Source organism: Galendromus occidentalis, unplaced genomic scaffold (assembly GCF_000255335.2).
Source record: "Galendromus occidentalis unplaced genomic scaffold, Mocc_1.1 scf7180000077190, whole genome shotgun sequence".
In the NCBI taxonomy this organism is placed as follows: Eukaryota; Metazoa; Arthropoda; class Arachnida; order Mesostigmata; family Phytoseiidae; genus Galendromus; species Galendromus occidentalis.
In genome coordinates this window covers 222,131-239,984 of record NW_003805178.1, presented here as the reverse complement: position 1 = coordinate 239,984, position 17,854 = coordinate 222,131, and the positions used below count along the sequence as shown (strand labels likewise).

The 17,854-nt window shown below is 50.6% G+C and overlaps 2 protein-coding genes across 2 annotated transcripts; both read left to right on the top strand.

The window, feature by feature from the left end:
- Window positions 1-2,013: 2,013 nt before the first annotated feature.
- Window positions 2,014-7,035, top strand: SMC2 (structural maintenance of chromosomes 2). The gene is made up of 9 exons (XM_018638853.1): window positions 2,014-2,161; window positions 2,523-2,692; window positions 2,814-2,940; window positions 3,043-3,266; window positions 3,447-3,671; window positions 3,772-5,383; window positions 5,485-5,656; window positions 5,754-6,057; window positions 6,285-7,035. The coding sequence occupies exons 1-9, from the start codon at window positions 2,014-2,016 to the stop codon at window positions 6,834-6,836; spliced, it is 3,534 nt and encodes a 1,177-aa protein (XP_018494369.1). The 3' UTR covers window positions 6,837-7,035.
- Window positions 7,036-12,924: 5,889 nt separating this feature from the next.
- Window positions 12,925-16,481, top strand: LOC100904127 (glutamine synthetase 2 cytoplasmic). The gene is made up of 5 exons (XM_029110991.1): window positions 12,925-12,948; window positions 13,370-13,543; window positions 13,957-14,265; window positions 15,342-15,531; window positions 15,675-16,481. Exons 2-5 carry the CDS (start codon window positions 13,384-13,386, stop codon window positions 16,099-16,101), a joined length of 1,086 nt encoding a protein of 361 aa, XP_028966824.1. The 5' UTR covers window positions 12,925-12,948; window positions 13,370-13,383; the 3' UTR covers window positions 16,102-16,481.
- The last annotated feature ends 1,373 nt before the right edge of the window (window positions 16,482-17,854 follow it).

Here is a 17,854-nt window from a genome sequence, read left to right as displayed (position 1 = left end):
CTTTGGAGTCCTGACAAATCCAACGCATTCCCGACGTTGAAATCCTGGCATAGGATTTCCGGCTGAGCTTATACACTTGAGCGAACTCCGTCAACGTGACGCAGCGAAACGAGACCGGGACTAGTGAAAGCACAAGACACGAATTTCCGAGACAGTCAACGAGCTCCCTTGACATTTGGAAACAGCTTTGAGTTCTAGATTCATATTTCACTATGAAACGTCCCCAGCTGGCGGAGCTCTCTAGACTCTGGACGTTTCGTATTGCTGAACAAAAGGCTTCCTTAGGAGCAGCGCAATCGTTCCTCCCAGAGCGGAGACGCGCTAGCCATGTCCGCGTGGGAGTGCGGGCTAGAGCTTGCTTTCTCATGACCAGTACTCATGATTTATGACCAATGATTTTGTCCCGGGTCATCTCCCCTGTCCAACAGTGGGGAGAAATCGGGTGCGAAAGACGGGGAATCGCTTTGGAGTCTGATTCCTACTAGCAGATGATAATGGTCTCCGATTCCGAAGTCTCGTCAATGCCGTGACCTCTCTTGTTTATGGCCAAGGTCGGACCTTCAGAGGAAATAGAGTCATGAATTGAAACGGATTCACCCTCATCTCCGGACGCGCCAAGCTGTAGAACTGAGGACATAGACCAACTCGTCGGTTTCAAGCGAGCATCTGCGGGCACTGACCCGAAACCTGTCAGATGAGCTCGTCGAAGAGCAATCCTCTTTGAAGTTAGACACGTTACCCGTCATACATGACATACATGTAATCGCATTTGGAAGGTGAGAGAGGGCTTCGAAATTTCTTGATCAAGAGATATCCATGATAGAGGTAATAGCTTGCCCTCTACCTCTCCCCCTACGCTGAATTCACCTAGAATCGGGAGTCTTCCGAGTAGATACGACTATGAGCAGGATTGTATTTATTTCGTTCGTCCTCGATAATAAATCGAACTTTCATAAAGGAACTTGAAGGAATCTCCTCCTGGATCGTGGACTTGGGCCCTGAGAAGCGGAGGTGTTCCGGACCTGAACAGGGCTCGGTGGGACCCGGCCGGCACGAGCTCGGAGACGAGGCCGGATCTAGACTCGCCACGAAGGTCGAACTTGCAAGGCATATTACTTCTCAGGAATATTTGCTCCTCCTTTGCCTCGACTTCGAATCGAATTTCGGGGTTTTCCGCGAGTTTTCTCACCGCGACACGTCGCGATTCCAGCGATATTCTGCGAGGAGTTTACTTCCCCAGGAGGCATCGATGAGCGCACCGTCGTCGTTGAGATTGACAAGTCAAGTCGTTTTTCCGGATCAGGATGGACCCACGACGGCAGATGCTCCGAAATCGGAGGATCTCTCCAATTATGAGCGGGGCCTCGTATCCGCGAATCTGGGTCGGGTCTCGGAATCCTCGACGAGTCATGAAGAAAATATTGAGGCAGGTCGGATATCGAGAAATGACATCGCAGGAAACATCTTGCAATGCGCGAACGATCAGAGGAATCAAAGTTAGCCCTGCCGACTACTTACCGCTGCATCCGAGAGTACTCAGGAGAGGAAGATCCCGATCATATTATCAAGGAGACGGAATTCCTAGTCGGGCCCCTCTCGAATCGGCATAACAACGTATGTCCCGAGAGCCGATTCAAGCTTCACGGGAGACATAGGTACGCAGCGAGGCCTTCGTTCGAATCTCCAGGTCAAGAAGAGCCCCACAAGAATGGAAGCTTCCCCTGCCTGGAACGATCCGCGGGGAACGAGACCCGACTTCGACTCTATCGACTCCTCCGCCAGCTCCCCGTTCTCGATGGAGCATTCCATTCGTGGGCCGACGAAACCGCTCGATTTCAAATTTTGGCGCCAGTCCTCCTCTCATGCGCCCGCCCGAACGGTTCGTTGTTTTGAAGTTAGCGGCTGAGCTAGCTAGTGTATGAGTTGTTTGGCGGTATTTTTTTACGGCAAATTGTCTGTCCGGAGCGAGTGTCATCAGAGTGCGATAACGCAGAACCCATCCTCTATGCAAGGATGTACATAACGAAAATTATCCTCGACGGTTTCAAGTCGTACGCGACTCGAACCGAAATCACAGATTTCGATTCTTCCTTCAACGCCATCACTGGTTTGAATGGCTCGGGGAAATCGAACATATTGGATTCGATTTGCTTCGTCCTAGGTTAGTCTGAAGTTTCAATTGAATTTCTGGAGCTCACGATGACAGCGACAGAATCTTACTTCCGCTCACATGAGAAGTCTCGCGATAAAAGATCTGACATCCCAACGGAAATTTTGGCGCGCGTTTCGCCTGTGACGTGAGGGCTGCTCGTTGAAGCTACGCGCAGGCTCACCAGCCTGAAAACCACCAGCCCTCCCCGCAGAATACAGCTGGTGTCTAGTTCCGGGTCCCTGGGGCAGAAGGGGGGAGGTGCCGTTTCGGTCGACTTTCGGAGTCATTCCCATGCATCGCATACGCGTCCTGGACGATGAGGGAAATATTCATACTGATGGATCTGTCACACTGCTGACTTCCCTTCCAGGAATCACTAACCTGTCCCACGTCCGAGCGAATAATCTTCAGGAGCTTATCTACAAAAGTGGACAAGCTGGCATAGAAAGGGCCACCGTTTCAATCGTCTTCGATAACTCCAACCAAAGTCAGAGTCCCGTTGGGTACGAATCGTCCCGAGAAATAACTATCACCCGTCAGGTAGGCACAGGAAGAGAATCAGTCCTCAATCTTGCGATCGATTCGATTGCCTCAATGGCAAATACCTTCCTTCGCACGTTTTTCGATTGATTTGATGACAGTATTTTGAACTCCCTCTCAGGTTTATAAACAACAAGGGAAGAACCGATACCTCATCAATGGAACAGTGGTGCCATCGAACAAAGTCAAAGATTTCTTCGGTTCCGTCTCGTTGAACGTGAACAACCCTCATTTTCTGATCATGCAAGGTAATCCCGAGAGCTTGGATCCGCGTCCCAGCGGATGCCTTGCTCGATGAAGTGAAAATCAGGTCCGAGAGGACTCGGATACTGATTCGTAGCTGATTTCAGGTCGGGTCACGAAGGTGCTCAACATGAAACCACCCGAAATCCTCTCGATGCTCGAGGAAGCGACCGGGACTCGAATGTACGAGGACAAAAAACGCGACACGCAGAGAACTATCGAGAAGAAGGACGCGAAGCTAGAGCAGATCGACACCGTTCTCCGCGAGGATCTCGAGCCTCAGATGCAGAAGCTGGCTGAGGAGCGGCAAGCGTTTGTGAAGTACAACACGGTCAGTTCGAATCGACAGAGCTCCTCGATTTATCGAACGATTCTCTGAAAAATCCTTCGGGGGGCGAAACTCGAATCCGAATGCGGTAATGGCGATCCAATCGGGCTTTCCAGTCCTCCGTTCCATCCACGAGGTTCTTTACCATTCCGATCTGCTGAGCACATCATCTCGTTTTTCCAGGTCTGCCGTCAACTCGATCAGCTGCAGAAGGTTCACACGGCCTATCAATACGTACGCACGGAGAAGAAACTGGATTCTTTGAATAAAGAATCCAACCAACTCCTCCAGAATATCGAAGATTATAAACTCAAAATAGAAGAGCTGAAAGCGGACATCGAGAGAGCGAAAGTCGAGGCCGCTGAGATGGAGAAGACGCAAGACCAGGAATGCGGAGCCAAACTCTCGGTATGCAAAAATCGATAGCCACCAATAATTCGGAACGAATAAGCTAATGATGCCATTCCGTTGTACGCATTCTCGTCGAGAGTAACGAATCCGCTTTCAGGGTCTCGAAGAAGCGTTGAAGTCGGTCGAATTATCGCATGCAAAGTGCGAGTCCGACTTGAAACATATCAGGGAACAGATTCAAGGCGAAGAAAAAGTTCTCAAGGAGAACGAGAAAATCACAAGAGATGCCGAGACGCAAATAAAAGCCAAACGGGCCGCGATTGAAAAAATCAACAGCACGGTTGGCGGTACGCTTCGCGAGAAAGAAGAGGCGGAGAAAGCTTTGGAGCTGGCGGAGAAACACCTGGAGGCTCTCGCTATGGGCATGACCACCAACGAGCAGGGTGTCGCGGCGACTGTCACCGAACAGCTACGGCAGGCGGAAGTTGAATCCGCTTCTTGCGCCGATGACATCCGCGCGCTAAATCACGCCATCCAGCATCTTGAGGGGAGGTTGAAAGCGACGCAGAAAGAGCTCACCACTACCGAGAATCACTTCAAAAAGGACTCAAACGAGATAAACGACAAAGAGAAAATCGTGAAAAAGCTGCAGGATCGAATCAATGCTCTCCATTTCGATCGGGATCGCCTCGACGAACTCGACTGCGAGAAGCAGAGTCTGGCCCCGAAGCTCCTCGAGCTCCGGAAGAACGTTGATAACTTCGACGCTCGAAACCAGAACCTGGTCTTCAACTACTCCGATCCGTATCCCGGATTCGACCGGAAGAAGGTCATAGGTCCCGTGTGCCAGCTTTTCAAAGTCAGGGATCCGAAATGGGACCGGGCAATTGAAGCCGCGGCCGGTGGAAAACTCTACCACGTCATCGTTGATAGCGATGAGACGGCGAAGGATCTTCTGAAAAACGGCAGACTCCAGAGACGAGTCACCATCATCGCCCTCAACAAAGTTCGAGGATCGTTCGTAGACGATCAAACTATCAGGAGCGCGAAGCAACTCGTCGGCGACGAGAACATCCACAAAACAGTCGATCTGATCGAGTACGACAAGCGCTACGAGACGTGCATGAAGTACGTCTTCGGCAAGACCCTCGTGGCTGCGTCGCTGGACATTGCCGAGAAAGCGGCCTACGATCGACGAGTCAACACGAAAACTCTCTCCATCTGTGGTTCAACCTGCGATCCGAGCGGAATGCTCAGCGGTGGTTCGGTGGCACCCGGACCCAGCGTTCTGGAAAAGCTGCAGAAAAGACGCGAAGACGTCGAACAGCTCTCTCAGCTCCAACAGCGTTACGATGGAATCGTAACGGCTCTGAAGCAGATGGAAGGCGAAGCGGACACCTACAACAAGATACACCAGGAATTGATGGTCAGGACCAACGAATGGGAACAGTGCAAAGCCCGCCTCGCGAACACGAAGCACGCTCAGCTCAGCAAAGAAGTCGAATCCTCAAAAGCAGAGCTGGAGGAGAAAAAAGTCACGCTTAAAGCCAAGACGGAGACGAAAACGTCGGCCGACGCGAGAATCAAGGAACTGCAGCTGCGCATGAAGAACACGGAAGGTCAGCAAGACAAAGAAAAGAAAGAGGCCGAGGCGAGCTTGAAAAAGTACGAGAAAATCGTCAAAGCTGCTACTCAAAAGTGCGGAGCCGAGGAACGGCGACTACAGGAACTCCAAGGAGATATAGATGTGCTCACGAAAGAAATAGAGGGTGAGCGTTTCGATTTGTTACAAAAAGAATTAAACCACAATCTTAAATGGCAAGAGCGGAAAAATCTAAAGCGCGGCGATCATCTCCCAATTTACTTACAGAGGCTCAGCAAAGTATCTCTGCTTGCAATGAAGTTGTCGTTGAACTGAAAAAGCAATACGAAGCTCAGGAGAAGAAGCTTTCGGGCATCAAAGAGGGAAGAGACAAAGCGAAGTCCATGCTTGAAGCCCATAAGAGCAAGATGAAAGCTCAATCGTCTGAGATCGGCTCGAGGTAGGTTCTTTCACCCGTATGGTCGCATTCTGGCTGGAGGCGAGCGAGCTACTAGTGCCGAGTGTCCCCATTCTATGTACAATCTCGAAATTCGCAGGTACAAGGAAATCGACCGTAAGCAGAAGCAGATAGATGCGAAGAAATTAGAGATCCAGCAGACCGAGCACGACGTGAAGGAAAAGCGGAAGGAATCGTCGGATGTCGACCATCGACTCCGTCGCATGGCGTCGGAGCACCCGTGGATATCGAAGGATAGGGCGCATTTCGGAGAACCGAACACGGATTACGATTTCAGTCGGACCGATCCGAATGAGGTCTCGAAGAAAGTTGCCGAACTCTCCTCGCAAAAAGAAAAGATGTCCAAAACCGTCAACGCTCGGGCGCATACCCAAGCCAATAATGTGAGTATTCCGTGGATGGAGACAGCGGAGCCGTCTCCAGCCAAAGGAGTGACACGCGCCCGACGATAATGCAATGTTCCATAGACGAAATTTTCATCCTTCCTCCGATTCGAGAAAGCGACTCTGAAGAAAGACCGAATCATGTTCAGACTTCCCCCTTTTCCCCGATTCCGCCGGGCTATCTGAGACCAACTTTTGTTAATATCCAACTTCGTATAATTTTCCAGCTCGAGAGCCAGTACAAAGATCTGACGAAAAAGCGAGCACAAGTCGAGAAGGATCGGGAGAGCATCATGAATGTGATGCGGGAACTCGACATGAAAAAGGAGGATACGATCCGAGGCGCCTACGATAAAGTCAACAAGGACTTCGGCGATATCTTCACCTCTCTGCTGGAAGGTGCGAGTGCTAAACTTGTTCCTCCTGCGGGGAAAACCCTTCTCGACGGTCTCGAGGTGAAGGTGTCTTTCGGAGGAGTATGGAAGGAGTCCCTATCGGAGCTCAGCGGGGGCCAGCGATCCTTAGTTGCACTCTCGCTCATCCTGGCCCTACTTCTGTTCAGACCGGCGCCCATATACATCCTGGACGAGGTGGACGCCGCGTTGGACTTGGCTCATACACAGAACATCGGTCTGATGATCAAGAATCATTTTAAATCGTCCCAGTTCATCATAGTGTCTCTCAAAGACGGTCTGTTCAGTAACGCGAACGTGTTGTTCCGCACGAAATTCGTTGACGGAAAAAGCACGGTGGAAAGATTCGTCTCGAAAAGTAGTTAGTCTCTCTCGAATACGCTGTAAAAATAAACATATTGTGCCGTTGCATGCACGGTTGTCATCAACTGTACTTTCAAGACATTCTGCTAAAGATTAAATTTACGTCGTTTCTATTGAACGTCTTCTCCGTTGTGATGTTTCGCAAGTTCTCCCTGGTGTTCATACAGAGTATATGTATACAATGTATATTTATATAGTTTTTTTTTCATCGTGTTTTTCTATATAGACATTCATATACCTTGTAAGAGTATTCATACTCTTAGTCTCTTCGTACGTATATAACCGTGAGCAAAAGTGGATTCCCGTCTGCCTACGGAGTCGTCCGTAGCCAAATAGCAACCGAGCATGCCAAGTCCAAACTCGGGGAGGTCTTCCAAGGCAGCTCCCCTTCCGCCCCCTCCCAGAGATTGCTTTACCTCTCGGAAGAACGCAGGGAATTCCAACAGCTCAAGTCGGGACGTTCACGAGTCCTTTCACGCAGCTACTGGTCTCTCCCAGTGTGTCGGTCAGAGCAAATGGATTTCTGCAGAGCACACCCTTTTACTTGAATTTCCTCAGACTCATTCCTGTAATCTAGCACGTCAATTTTGAATGTTTCCGTGAGAATCTTGGCCATGACCGGTATACCCTCACCAGCGCTGGCTTGGAATTCCTCCGGACAGTCGGAATTAGGATCTGAATCCGCGGACCCTAGCCCAATGATGAGCGATAGCTAGCGACCTAAATGTTCTGAACGTCTCCACGCGGCGACTGGCCATGAGGCTCATGGAACGCATAGTCATTGTAAGAGACCCTAGTATGATATGACTTCAGAGATGCTCAGTCATTCAAAACTTCGGCCCAAGGCCGAATCGCCCAAGAACTCTGCTCTAGGGCTGCCGACTACGCGTGTACGCAGGCCCCCATTAGAGTTTTAATAGTGATCTAATTCATATCGAGAGCTGGGAGTGACGGGCTTTTTGATCTCCCTAGGCATGGGGCAATGAACGGAATCTCAGGAGAACGAGAGCTCAAACCGGGAAACTTGGCAGTGAAACAGGGAAGAAAGCTTTTTGTGGTCGATATGAGCTCTTACGAGCTAGCTTCTCGAGACTTCGAAGTTTCACCGGTCGTCGCATGCAGGAACATCAGTGAATCGACGTAACCTTCTGCTTCAGCGAGTGTTCCGCTAAACTCCCCGTCTACATGGATCCTCGAGAGCTCCACGCAATCGATCGGTCGCCGAACGGACAGATAATCAGCTAATCGAATCGGGTGTCTGGGAGAGAGAACTGCGCATCCCCATTTCTAGACAGAGGAGTCATCTCGAGGCTCCACCACGACAAGAGGCCGACGAAAGCCTCTGCTAGAACCGGTGCGCATCATAGGGCACGCAATCTCATTCTCTGGATCCTCTGGCCCTGGAGCGATCATTCGAACCATGTAGACCCGTTTATGAAGGTCGGGAATCCCCGGCGACGGCCGTGTTCGATCCTGGCTGGAGCCGGTCCCGAAGCTTATCCATGCCTCTCGGGCGTGACCGTGGGAAGTTCTCGGGAGCGCACCCTTCTCTTATCTCGAGTTGAGAGCCATAATTGTGGTATCAAACTCGTCGTGGAGTTGAGAAATATAATAATCCCGAACGATTTTCTGACTCACGGAGGGCTAAATTTTTCGGCCGCCTCGCAAATGCAAAACGAAGGCCCGGACCGAGTATCCCACCGTATCACAAACGATGCGAAAACTCCTCCCGGAGCTGGCAACCGTCACAAGATGATGAAATGATAATAATCAAGGAAAATCAATTTCAAGGATTTCAGGACCGCGGGAGCCTCTCACACACGTGCTCCCTCAGAGTAATATAATCGATGTTGGAAACTGATCGCAAGCGAGCTTCGGCGTCGAGGGTTGATATCTGCTCTCATGACGATGGGAACCATCGTCTTAGGCTGACAAACGATGGAGGGGTGTGAATGAAATGATACAAGAGATGGGATGACAAGAAGGATATCGTGAACGGAATCGATAATCGGAATTCCAATCGAATCCGTCGTCAGTGCTTTTCTCCGTCAAATGCTGATACGCCCAAACCCTTGATGCATATGCTTGAATCTCTAATCTTTTCGACCCCTTCGCAGCCAACGCCTCTGAACGGGCGCTTTCCGAAAACTTGCGCCGGCAGCTGCTCCTTAGGACGCATCCGGGAGGGCGCCCGTATCCGTACCCAGACTGCGGGAACGGTATATGGAGCCCCGTCTCAACGGCTCGGTTGGAAAAATCGGCTCCGGCAGCGAGAACTTCAAATCCCCAATCTTCGCTCAATCCGGAAAAGCGGAGCGCTGAGAATTATTTTAGATCCTCAGATATTTGGGACCTCGCTCTCGATTCTGGAAGAGTCGATGAAGGCGACCTCGTCTTAGAGCATGCGCCACGAAATGCTCAGAGACTGGTGCTCCGAATCACACGAAAATTCAACAAGAGATAGACCTGGGATGGGCCTAAATGTTCCCCAATTTTCGTGGATCTTGCTCATCGTGAAGCAGGGAAAAAAAAATTTTGAGGGAAAAAATCACGAAAATCCGAAAAATTGATTTTACGGAAAAACTAGACCTGATACGAGAAAACTGTTCACAGATTCGGAATGTACGGCCCCCATTTACCCCAACCTAGGTCTCACCTATTCTGTTGGGTTTTGGCTGTCGGGCAGTGTAATTGATGGCGGAGACAAAAGACCATTTCTCTTTCGTACCTCCAAGTGAGCCCTCATCATCCGAGCATAGGGACGAAAATTCCATATCGGTGAAGTTACACTACTCTTCGTCATGAGTGATATAAATTGTCCTCCCATCGAAGACCGAATATTGAGCGAAACTTCTAAGAAAAATCACTTGGATCTAAACATCGGACTCCGGTCGATGACCTGTCGATAATAACCGGGCCGATACAGTCGAATCATCACTGTCTGAGTAAATATTGACTTGCAGGAGGGCTAACCTGTCGCGTCACAGAGAGACACGATTCGGATCAATTCGAAACTGAGTGATATAATACATCCGTGATGTCCGCAACAGGCCTCACTTTTGAATCTGGATTTTGAACCCATGACGGAGACCAGTGAGCCCCGTTCCCGATTCCGATTTTGGGGGAGGGAGTTCTGATGCGTGCACTTCAGGACAGAAGTGCCATCATTTCTTCTGTCGGCACTGGCTCATGTGAATTCGGTGGGAAACATGACCGACAGAAATCTGTTTGTCTCAGTTTGATGCCAATGTGCGGAGATCCTCCGAGGTACTCAACCATTCGATAGGCCCTCTTTAGTTCTGGTGGAAGGAAACGTATCAGATCCAATGAAAATGTCATTTATTCGCCGGCGTATCTCACGCACGGTTCTGGAACGAGCACAAAACCTTGTCATTTGTCCATTCTATAGGGCGGACACAGCGGATACAGCACGGGCTGACCTCGCCGGCACGATCGCTAACGCGGTCGCTTGCAGGCTTCGTTACCTCCTCACCAGACTCGCAGTGCGCGGAAAGCGATGTTGCTTCTGGCAACTGTGCTGAGACTGTCGTCACTCCTGACCGCCAACCGTAGAGGCGAAACATTCATCCCCTCTCGCCCTCTCGTTAGTCGTTCCCTCGTGTGCATGCGTCGTCGAAGTGCGCAGTCACCGGTTATCTATCGTCGGGAAAAGATCCGATGAGTCGAGGGAGAAGTGGCTTCCTTCGCTTTCCATGCGGACTCTGTTTTCCAGAACAGCGGGAATATCCTTCGATGCCGGTCTGTACTCACAAAAATATTTTGAGAGTTTTGTGAGAAAGGGATCAAAACGGGAGCTTTGGGAACTTTTTTGGAGGAGGTTTCCCCCAACAGACATCCGGTTCCGCAAGGTTTGTTGATGAACGATCCGACACATATGTATGTGCCTCAGTTTCACAAGTGACAATTTCCAATAAAAAGTGTTGGCTGCGGTTTCACACCGAGCGGGAGCTGGATCGTCAGACGAAGTATCTATTCATTCAAACCCCGATTCGAACCGGAGAAGGGCATCGCCGATACGCTGGTAGCTCTGGAATAGAAATTTCTACAGCGTCAAATGATCGCGTGGACCTGGACCGTGCCCGGTCCATTCATCACGATTCCGTGGTTGCACCGCGAATGTTTGCATCAGGGTTCCAGGCTCGACAGGACGCTCGTGAAGAGATTGGGAAGTTCAGGAGCGATCAAGGAGCCGCCGAAACCTCAACTTCGGTTCCGTTTCACGAAAACGGAACTACTCATTCGAGGTAGTGCCCAGTCTTGGGTCCTGGCTCTGAAGAACACGTCATTTATCTGTTTAATGGAGGAATGCGGTAGATAAAGTACGTAGCTCGCGCTATCTATCAGGGAGATAATCTAAACAAGAGGTCGGCGCTTGGCGGTCGGCCGTCTGGCAAACACATATGAGTCAAGATGAACTCCCTGGAATTGGGCACAGACGACAACGCAGACGAAGACGACGACGACTGCCGCCGAAGTATTGCGCACTCGTAACTAACTAAGCGAAATATTTGAGGAAATCGCTAATCAATTCCCATCAAAACCAATAGAGTGGCCGTCACCTTTCACTTGCGAAGCTGGGCAATCCGCCAGACGTCACAGGGCTCTCTCGAGCTGCGCAATGAAGGTGCTTCATTGGATGAACTCTCCATGGTCAATGGCTGGCAATCAATGAAAGGATTGAACCGGAAAAGGAACTCTTTGCGTGTTCTCGGGCTTTGCAGATAACGGGGGGAAGAAATCGCCAATTCTCGCTCATAAATGTCGACCAGCACAATCTCCGTGTTGCCGTGCATGTCGTAAAACCCAAGTCTAAAAATTGCCGATTCGCCTTCTCCGTATGGTCTCATTCATGGATGGAGATCTCTCAGATCTGTTGATAGCGAATGATCTCGCATTGCGTGCACCCAGAGCAGTTATAGCCTACGAACTTCGAAAAAAATCCAAGGGATTCATCGCGACTCTCAAGAGGTATCCCGACTATAGATTGAGATCGAGAATTCCAAGTCGCGCTATCGAGACGCTCGTTCAGACCCGCCTGGTGTCGAGGAGTCGGCTGTTTAGTAGAGTTTTTTCTTCACGGATTCCTCGAATAATCGAAAACATGCCGCATTGCTGATGAATAGATCTCCTGTTACCTCGGCCCTCCCTCCTTCATCGCAAACTACATTGATTGGCGTTCACGGTACTCGGGAGCAGAAGCAATCGATTTTATTATGCTCCTGTCTCCGCTGGCGTTTTACAGTCTGAATCGGCCTAATAGGCTGGTAGCCTCCGTTCGAGCGGATGAGATTAACTCATCCGTAATCGAATCAAGGAATATCATTACAGGCGGACATTGCAATCATTGCATCGAACATACGCCAGCTCTCGACGCGGGGCAATCGAATTGAATCGATCTCCGGATCCTCGTCGATTTTTTGTTTGATATTTCCCCGGTGTTCGTCTCAATCACTATGGAGCACAACGCACAGCCCGTCGATATACATACCGCGAGCTCAGCTCGGAATTGACTTTGTTTGGGATAGAAAAGAGCCTCTCGGGAGTGTCACGCGCATTCCGAGAGCGATTTCCGTCCATCCCCTCCGCGGAAGGAGCTCCGTTTAATTGCGAAGCCGCGGCTCGAGCGCTTCCGCTTGGAAAACTTGAGGATCACGCCCCGGGACGATGGATGAAGACCTGCGGTACGTTCGCAGCGGCCAGCGATGCCCCGGAATTGAGCAGCGCACGGAAATTTATCGATCTCGACTCGACGGTTTCATCGCGACACTCTAGCCGCGGCATTCTCACGACCGAGTCGCGATCGGGGGAGCAGTTGTGGTTCGGAGCGAGCAATATGATACCACGTCGTAAAACTCGAGTGAGCTGTTTTATTTGATAACGACAATGCTCGAGTGTCACGTCTGCTTACGCGAAACAATTTGAGTGAAATTCAAGATCTGCCTCCCACTTTAAGGTCACTCTCTTGGCGACAGGAGAAACTCCAAACAAAATTCACCTTCTTTCCGAATTTCTCTCTCCCCAATCCACGGAATCGCCTCGGCTATATATCGCGCGATCGACTGGATACTCCATGTTCCTCCATATCGTTGACGCTGTAAGTTGATTTTCCTGGCTTTCCCTTATCGGTCCTTGCCGGACGCAGCAGTGCGAGACTTTTCCGCGCGTTCTGGGAGTTTTTCGCATGCGGCCGTGTTTTCGCTGCAGGCTCTGAACGCATGAGCCGTCGGTAGTCATCGATATCCGCTGCAGCACCAGCAGCAGTCTTAGAGTAGAAAACGTAGAAGCGGAAATTCACCGGGTGAGGCGAGCTTTGGCTCGTTTGAGAAAGTGCGGCTGACAGAGAGCGTTCTTGAGAGAGCTTCGAGTTCGAGCCGATGGTGAACGAACAGCTGGGACTGCGTAGATCCTGAAGCGATGCATTTGCTAATGTGAGCTATCTCGTGGAACTCAGTGGGTTGAAGCAGAAGCCTCCGCCAGGAATTTCCGTAATGGTAGATTCCATTTGCTTTTTCCAGCTGAAGACAGTGCGATGTCCGTCAACCACGCAGCGAAGTTGACCCTCAAGTCCTACCTTGAGCTCCCCCAGCCCAAGGATAAAGTTCAGGTGACTTACATCTGGATCGATGGTACGGGCCAAGGTCTCCGCTGCAAGACGAGAACCGTCGACGCAGAGCCAACGAAACCGAGAGGTTTGTTTTCTCCTCCAAATGAAAAACTGTCCCGCGCGGGGATTGTTTACCGCAAACATTGCGATTGCAAACGATGTCCGACTGACAGAATGAGAAGGCGCGCGAGCGATGCCGCAGGCGTTATCGAGATCGATAGGATAGATTTCGATGCTTGCCGCGTTGTCGTTCGGATGCGCTATTCTCCCGACTCGAAGCTCTCCGGTGCTTCAGAGGCTTTTCTGGTGACTTTCAGCCTTTGGACGCTCGGTCCCACACTGATTGAGCCGTTCAGTTCAGGGTAGAATTCCTTGGCAGTCTCACAAAGTAATTTCGATCGTGAAGGCAGCCGCACCAGCTCGCCAGCCTTCTTCCGAGCGACTGCGCAATTTCCCGGTGTTTTTTTCTCTCTAATTCGTACCTCTCTCTCGGAGCAGATCTGCCCATCTGGAATTTCGATGGATCATCAACCGGACAATCGAGCGGGAAGAACTCCGACGTCTATCTGTACCCTGTCGCCATTTACAAAGACCCCTTCCTAGGTGGCCCGAACAAATTGGTCATGTGCGAAACTTACACTTTCGATAAGCTGCCACATCCCACCAATAAGCGCTCTCCCTGTGCCGAAGCTGCAGAGGCATGCAAAGCGGAGAAACCCTGGTTCGGAATCGAGCAGGAATACACTCTCCTCGACGTCGACGGTCATCCCTACATGTGGCCGAAACAAGGATTCCCGGGACCTCAAGGTAGGGAAAGAGCTTCCGGAGGAGGACGCCCCAGATTATCCGGCGGTTCGGAAATTCCGAGCCAATAGACTGGACATGTTCGCTCGGAATCTCCGTCTTCGATTCGATTAAGAGTTTCCATCCCGATGATGTGATTCGATCTTTGCTTTATCAATACGCCCTGTGGACCGTCTTGCGGTTTATCTGCCGTCGCGCGTGGAGCCTTTATCTCGAGAAGCTCAGTCGAGTCGTTCGTAATTCGAAAAGTTCTCGTTCGATATAGTCCTACGAATTGTCCGTTCGCAAGCAAAGGTCACTCAGGTCCTTGCCTAACGTCAACATTTCCCGTCCTACCGGTCTTTATCAAATCTCATCTAGAAGATGATTGAGAAGGAACCTGCGCTCACACTGGCTCACCGGAACGAACGGCTGAAGAGGCACCGGCTAATGACAAACGTCGAGACTATTCTTTCGTCGGATTAGAAACCGCACGCAATCCTCGTTTTCTGGGGGCATGCGAATTTCTTCATGTACATGAGTCTTCGGTGTCCACTCTGACATTCACGCAGGTCTTGATGACGGCAAATTATTGCCGCATCAAGGAAGATTGTCCTCACGTTTTTTGGCTCGGTTGGCTAATCTTCGGCGCGATTGAGCGTCCTCGCGAATTAGGAGCACGACTCGAGCGTGGGGGCCGACCTTTGTCTCGACGTTTTGCATGAAGCTGCATAGATTTCCCGCTCTTTCAAACATCTGCTCGACTGCCGTCCGTCTCCGTGAGACTCGTCTTGGAAATCAAGATCGCTACTCGATATCCTAGTTGCTCATCTGTACAGAGCATCTCAGACGGTGTTGTCTACTCTATTATGAATGGGTCTGGTTGCCAGAAGAAAGAGACAAAAGGGAATACTTCCACGCAAGCGACTCGACGAATCGTTCTGACGACCTTGGTTGTCCACAGAGCTAATGTGGTATCGACGGATGATAGTCGACAGATCGAGGTCGTCATTCCAACCGGATGATCGACGATAAATTTGGTTCACGTGGCGGAAATCGATCCCTCCGAAAATAGTTGCTTAAACTCAACCCATCAACAGGACCGTACTACTGCGGTGTCGGCGCCAACAAAGTGTCTGGTCGGGATCTCGTCGAGGCTCATTACCGAGCTTGTCTTTACGCTGGAATCAACGTCGCCGGGACGAATGCAGAAGTCATGCCTTCTCAATGGGAGTATCAAGTCGGACCATGCGAGGGAATCGACGTCGCGGATCAGCTCTGGGTCTCCAGGTAATGCCTTCGTCTTCCGTTCATTCACGCGTGCTGGGAAAAACGGGGGGATGGGTGTTTCATCCGGGTTCCAAAAGTAATTTATAAAAACTCGTGGCTGGAATTTTCTTCAATATGATTCCATTACGAAATGTCTTCCGCAGATACATACTGCAGCGATTGGCTGAAGACTTCGGTATCGTCGTGAGTTTTGATCCGAAACCGATGCCTGGCGATTGGAACGGTGCCGGGGCTCATACGAATTTCTCCACCGCGAGCATGAGGAACCCGGGTGGAATCTCGGCTATAATGGCGGCCGTTGAGAAGCTTTCCAAACGTCACGAACAACACATCAAAGCGTACGATCCCAGCGAGGGTCGGGACAATGCCAGACGTCTGACCGGAGCGCATGAGACCGCTCGCATCGATCAATTCAGTTCAGGGGTTGCTCATAGAGGCTGCTCCATCCGTATTCCGAGACAGGTCGATGAGGACAAATGTGGTTACCTCGAGGACAGGAGGCCCTCATCGAATTGCGATCCGTATTCCGTCGTCAACATCATGCTCAGAACATGTTGTCTGAACGAATAAAGCTCCTCCGAAATGCGTCGGCATGCTCAGGACAGCATGTTCGATTTAGAGCTGCGCTACTATTTGAGGGTTCTCGCACATTAAGCACACATACCCTCTGAGGAAATTCAAACTTTAGTCGACATTTATTTCTGGTGTGAATGATGCGGAAATGTACAGTTGTATCATCGGCCTTTGAATCGGAATGACTACTTTCTTCCTACCTGTCGACGTTTTCCAAGGACCCTGCTCCTGAGGCAACGTCAATCATTCGCGAATCCGGAGGGATCGCTGCGCACTGTTTGCTTATCACCGCCTTGTTACGAGATGACTTTCATCGGACGCGTACATGTTGAAACTGTTCGAAATTGTGGATCATTTCAATAAACAACAATCCATGTGACGTTCCTCTTGCGCTGCTTCCCTGTGACAAATCGGGTTCAAGGGGCTTGTGCCAGTGATAGTCGAGGGGAAGCCACGGAGTCCGGGTGAGAAAATTATTACCCGAGCCCCAACTGAGTCGTCGGAGGAGCGGGGAAGGAAGTCGATCTCGGGATCCCTCACCCGGAAGGTCCACACGGCAATGGAATACGATTCCATTCACTGGATAGAATAAATCTAAAGGACCACCGTAGAGCGGGCCACTCAAACTGCGGAGAGACTTCTGCGATCAATGAATAGTGTTGTCTGTTGCTGGAATCAAGTACCGTTCTTGATCGAGTGCAGATGAACGTCCGGGTTCTGTGGGAACCCTCGTCCAAGTCCCACGTCTGCAAATCTATATAATGAGCAGATTAATGATCAATGGGGCGGTCGCGCCAAAAGCCGTGAATTTTCACGGTATTTTCCGGCGATTCTCCATAGGAAGTCAATGGGGGCTGAAAATGGCCGAGAATTTTCGAGAAAATTGCCGTGAATTATTCCCAGCCTCAGTGATCAGATTTCTGTGTTCTCACAGAATCCTGCCCTAGCATTATTCTCCAATGTCAACCGGAAGAATGCTGTCCCGAAAAAAGCAACCCCTCCAGCCCGCGCCGCCCCCGCCTCATCGACTCTGATGCTTGGAGTTCTGCGACGGATAAGCATGCTCACGCTCATTTTCGATTCCAAGAACTTCAAGTTCGCTCCTTTCCCCTGTACTTGGAAGCAGCACTCGAGCTCATTCCTCCAAGACGGAACGACGGACTGCGAGAGTCGCGGTCGTCTCGCTGGAAACCAATTGCTCGCATTGGAACTCATTAATCCTTCATCCCCGATGATCCGGCAGGGCGGGTAAAACACTCATTTCCAGCCAATGCGGGGATACGCGCAGGGGCAACCCATCATTCTCAATGAAAAAGTCATTTGTCGGAATGAAAGGCATCAGCTGACCTCGGTCTCATGGTCATTGAGTTTGTCGATCGCGTGCTTCCCGGTTTCGTCACCAACCTCGTAGAATGTATGATCACTGATCACCTCACGTTGAGGCGATGTTGATCGAGTATAGTCATCCCTGATCCACAGCTCCTTGTGATAGAGGAGTGAAGCCGATGCTGCTTCTCCAAGCCCTGCTTCCACATTTGTAGACAACGGTGGATCCAGATCTGACGCCATCTCTAGAACTCGACGGACTCTCCGAACAAGGACCGCGGCTTCTTTGGGACTCTCCGCAAATGCGCGCCTCGTCTTATTCGTTCGGAGGTTCGATGGTCGCTCCAAGCCAAGGATGCTGTACATCGAAGTCATTTCCCCGAGAACTGACTCTGAGCAGTAAGCTGAAGAAGCGAACACTGTC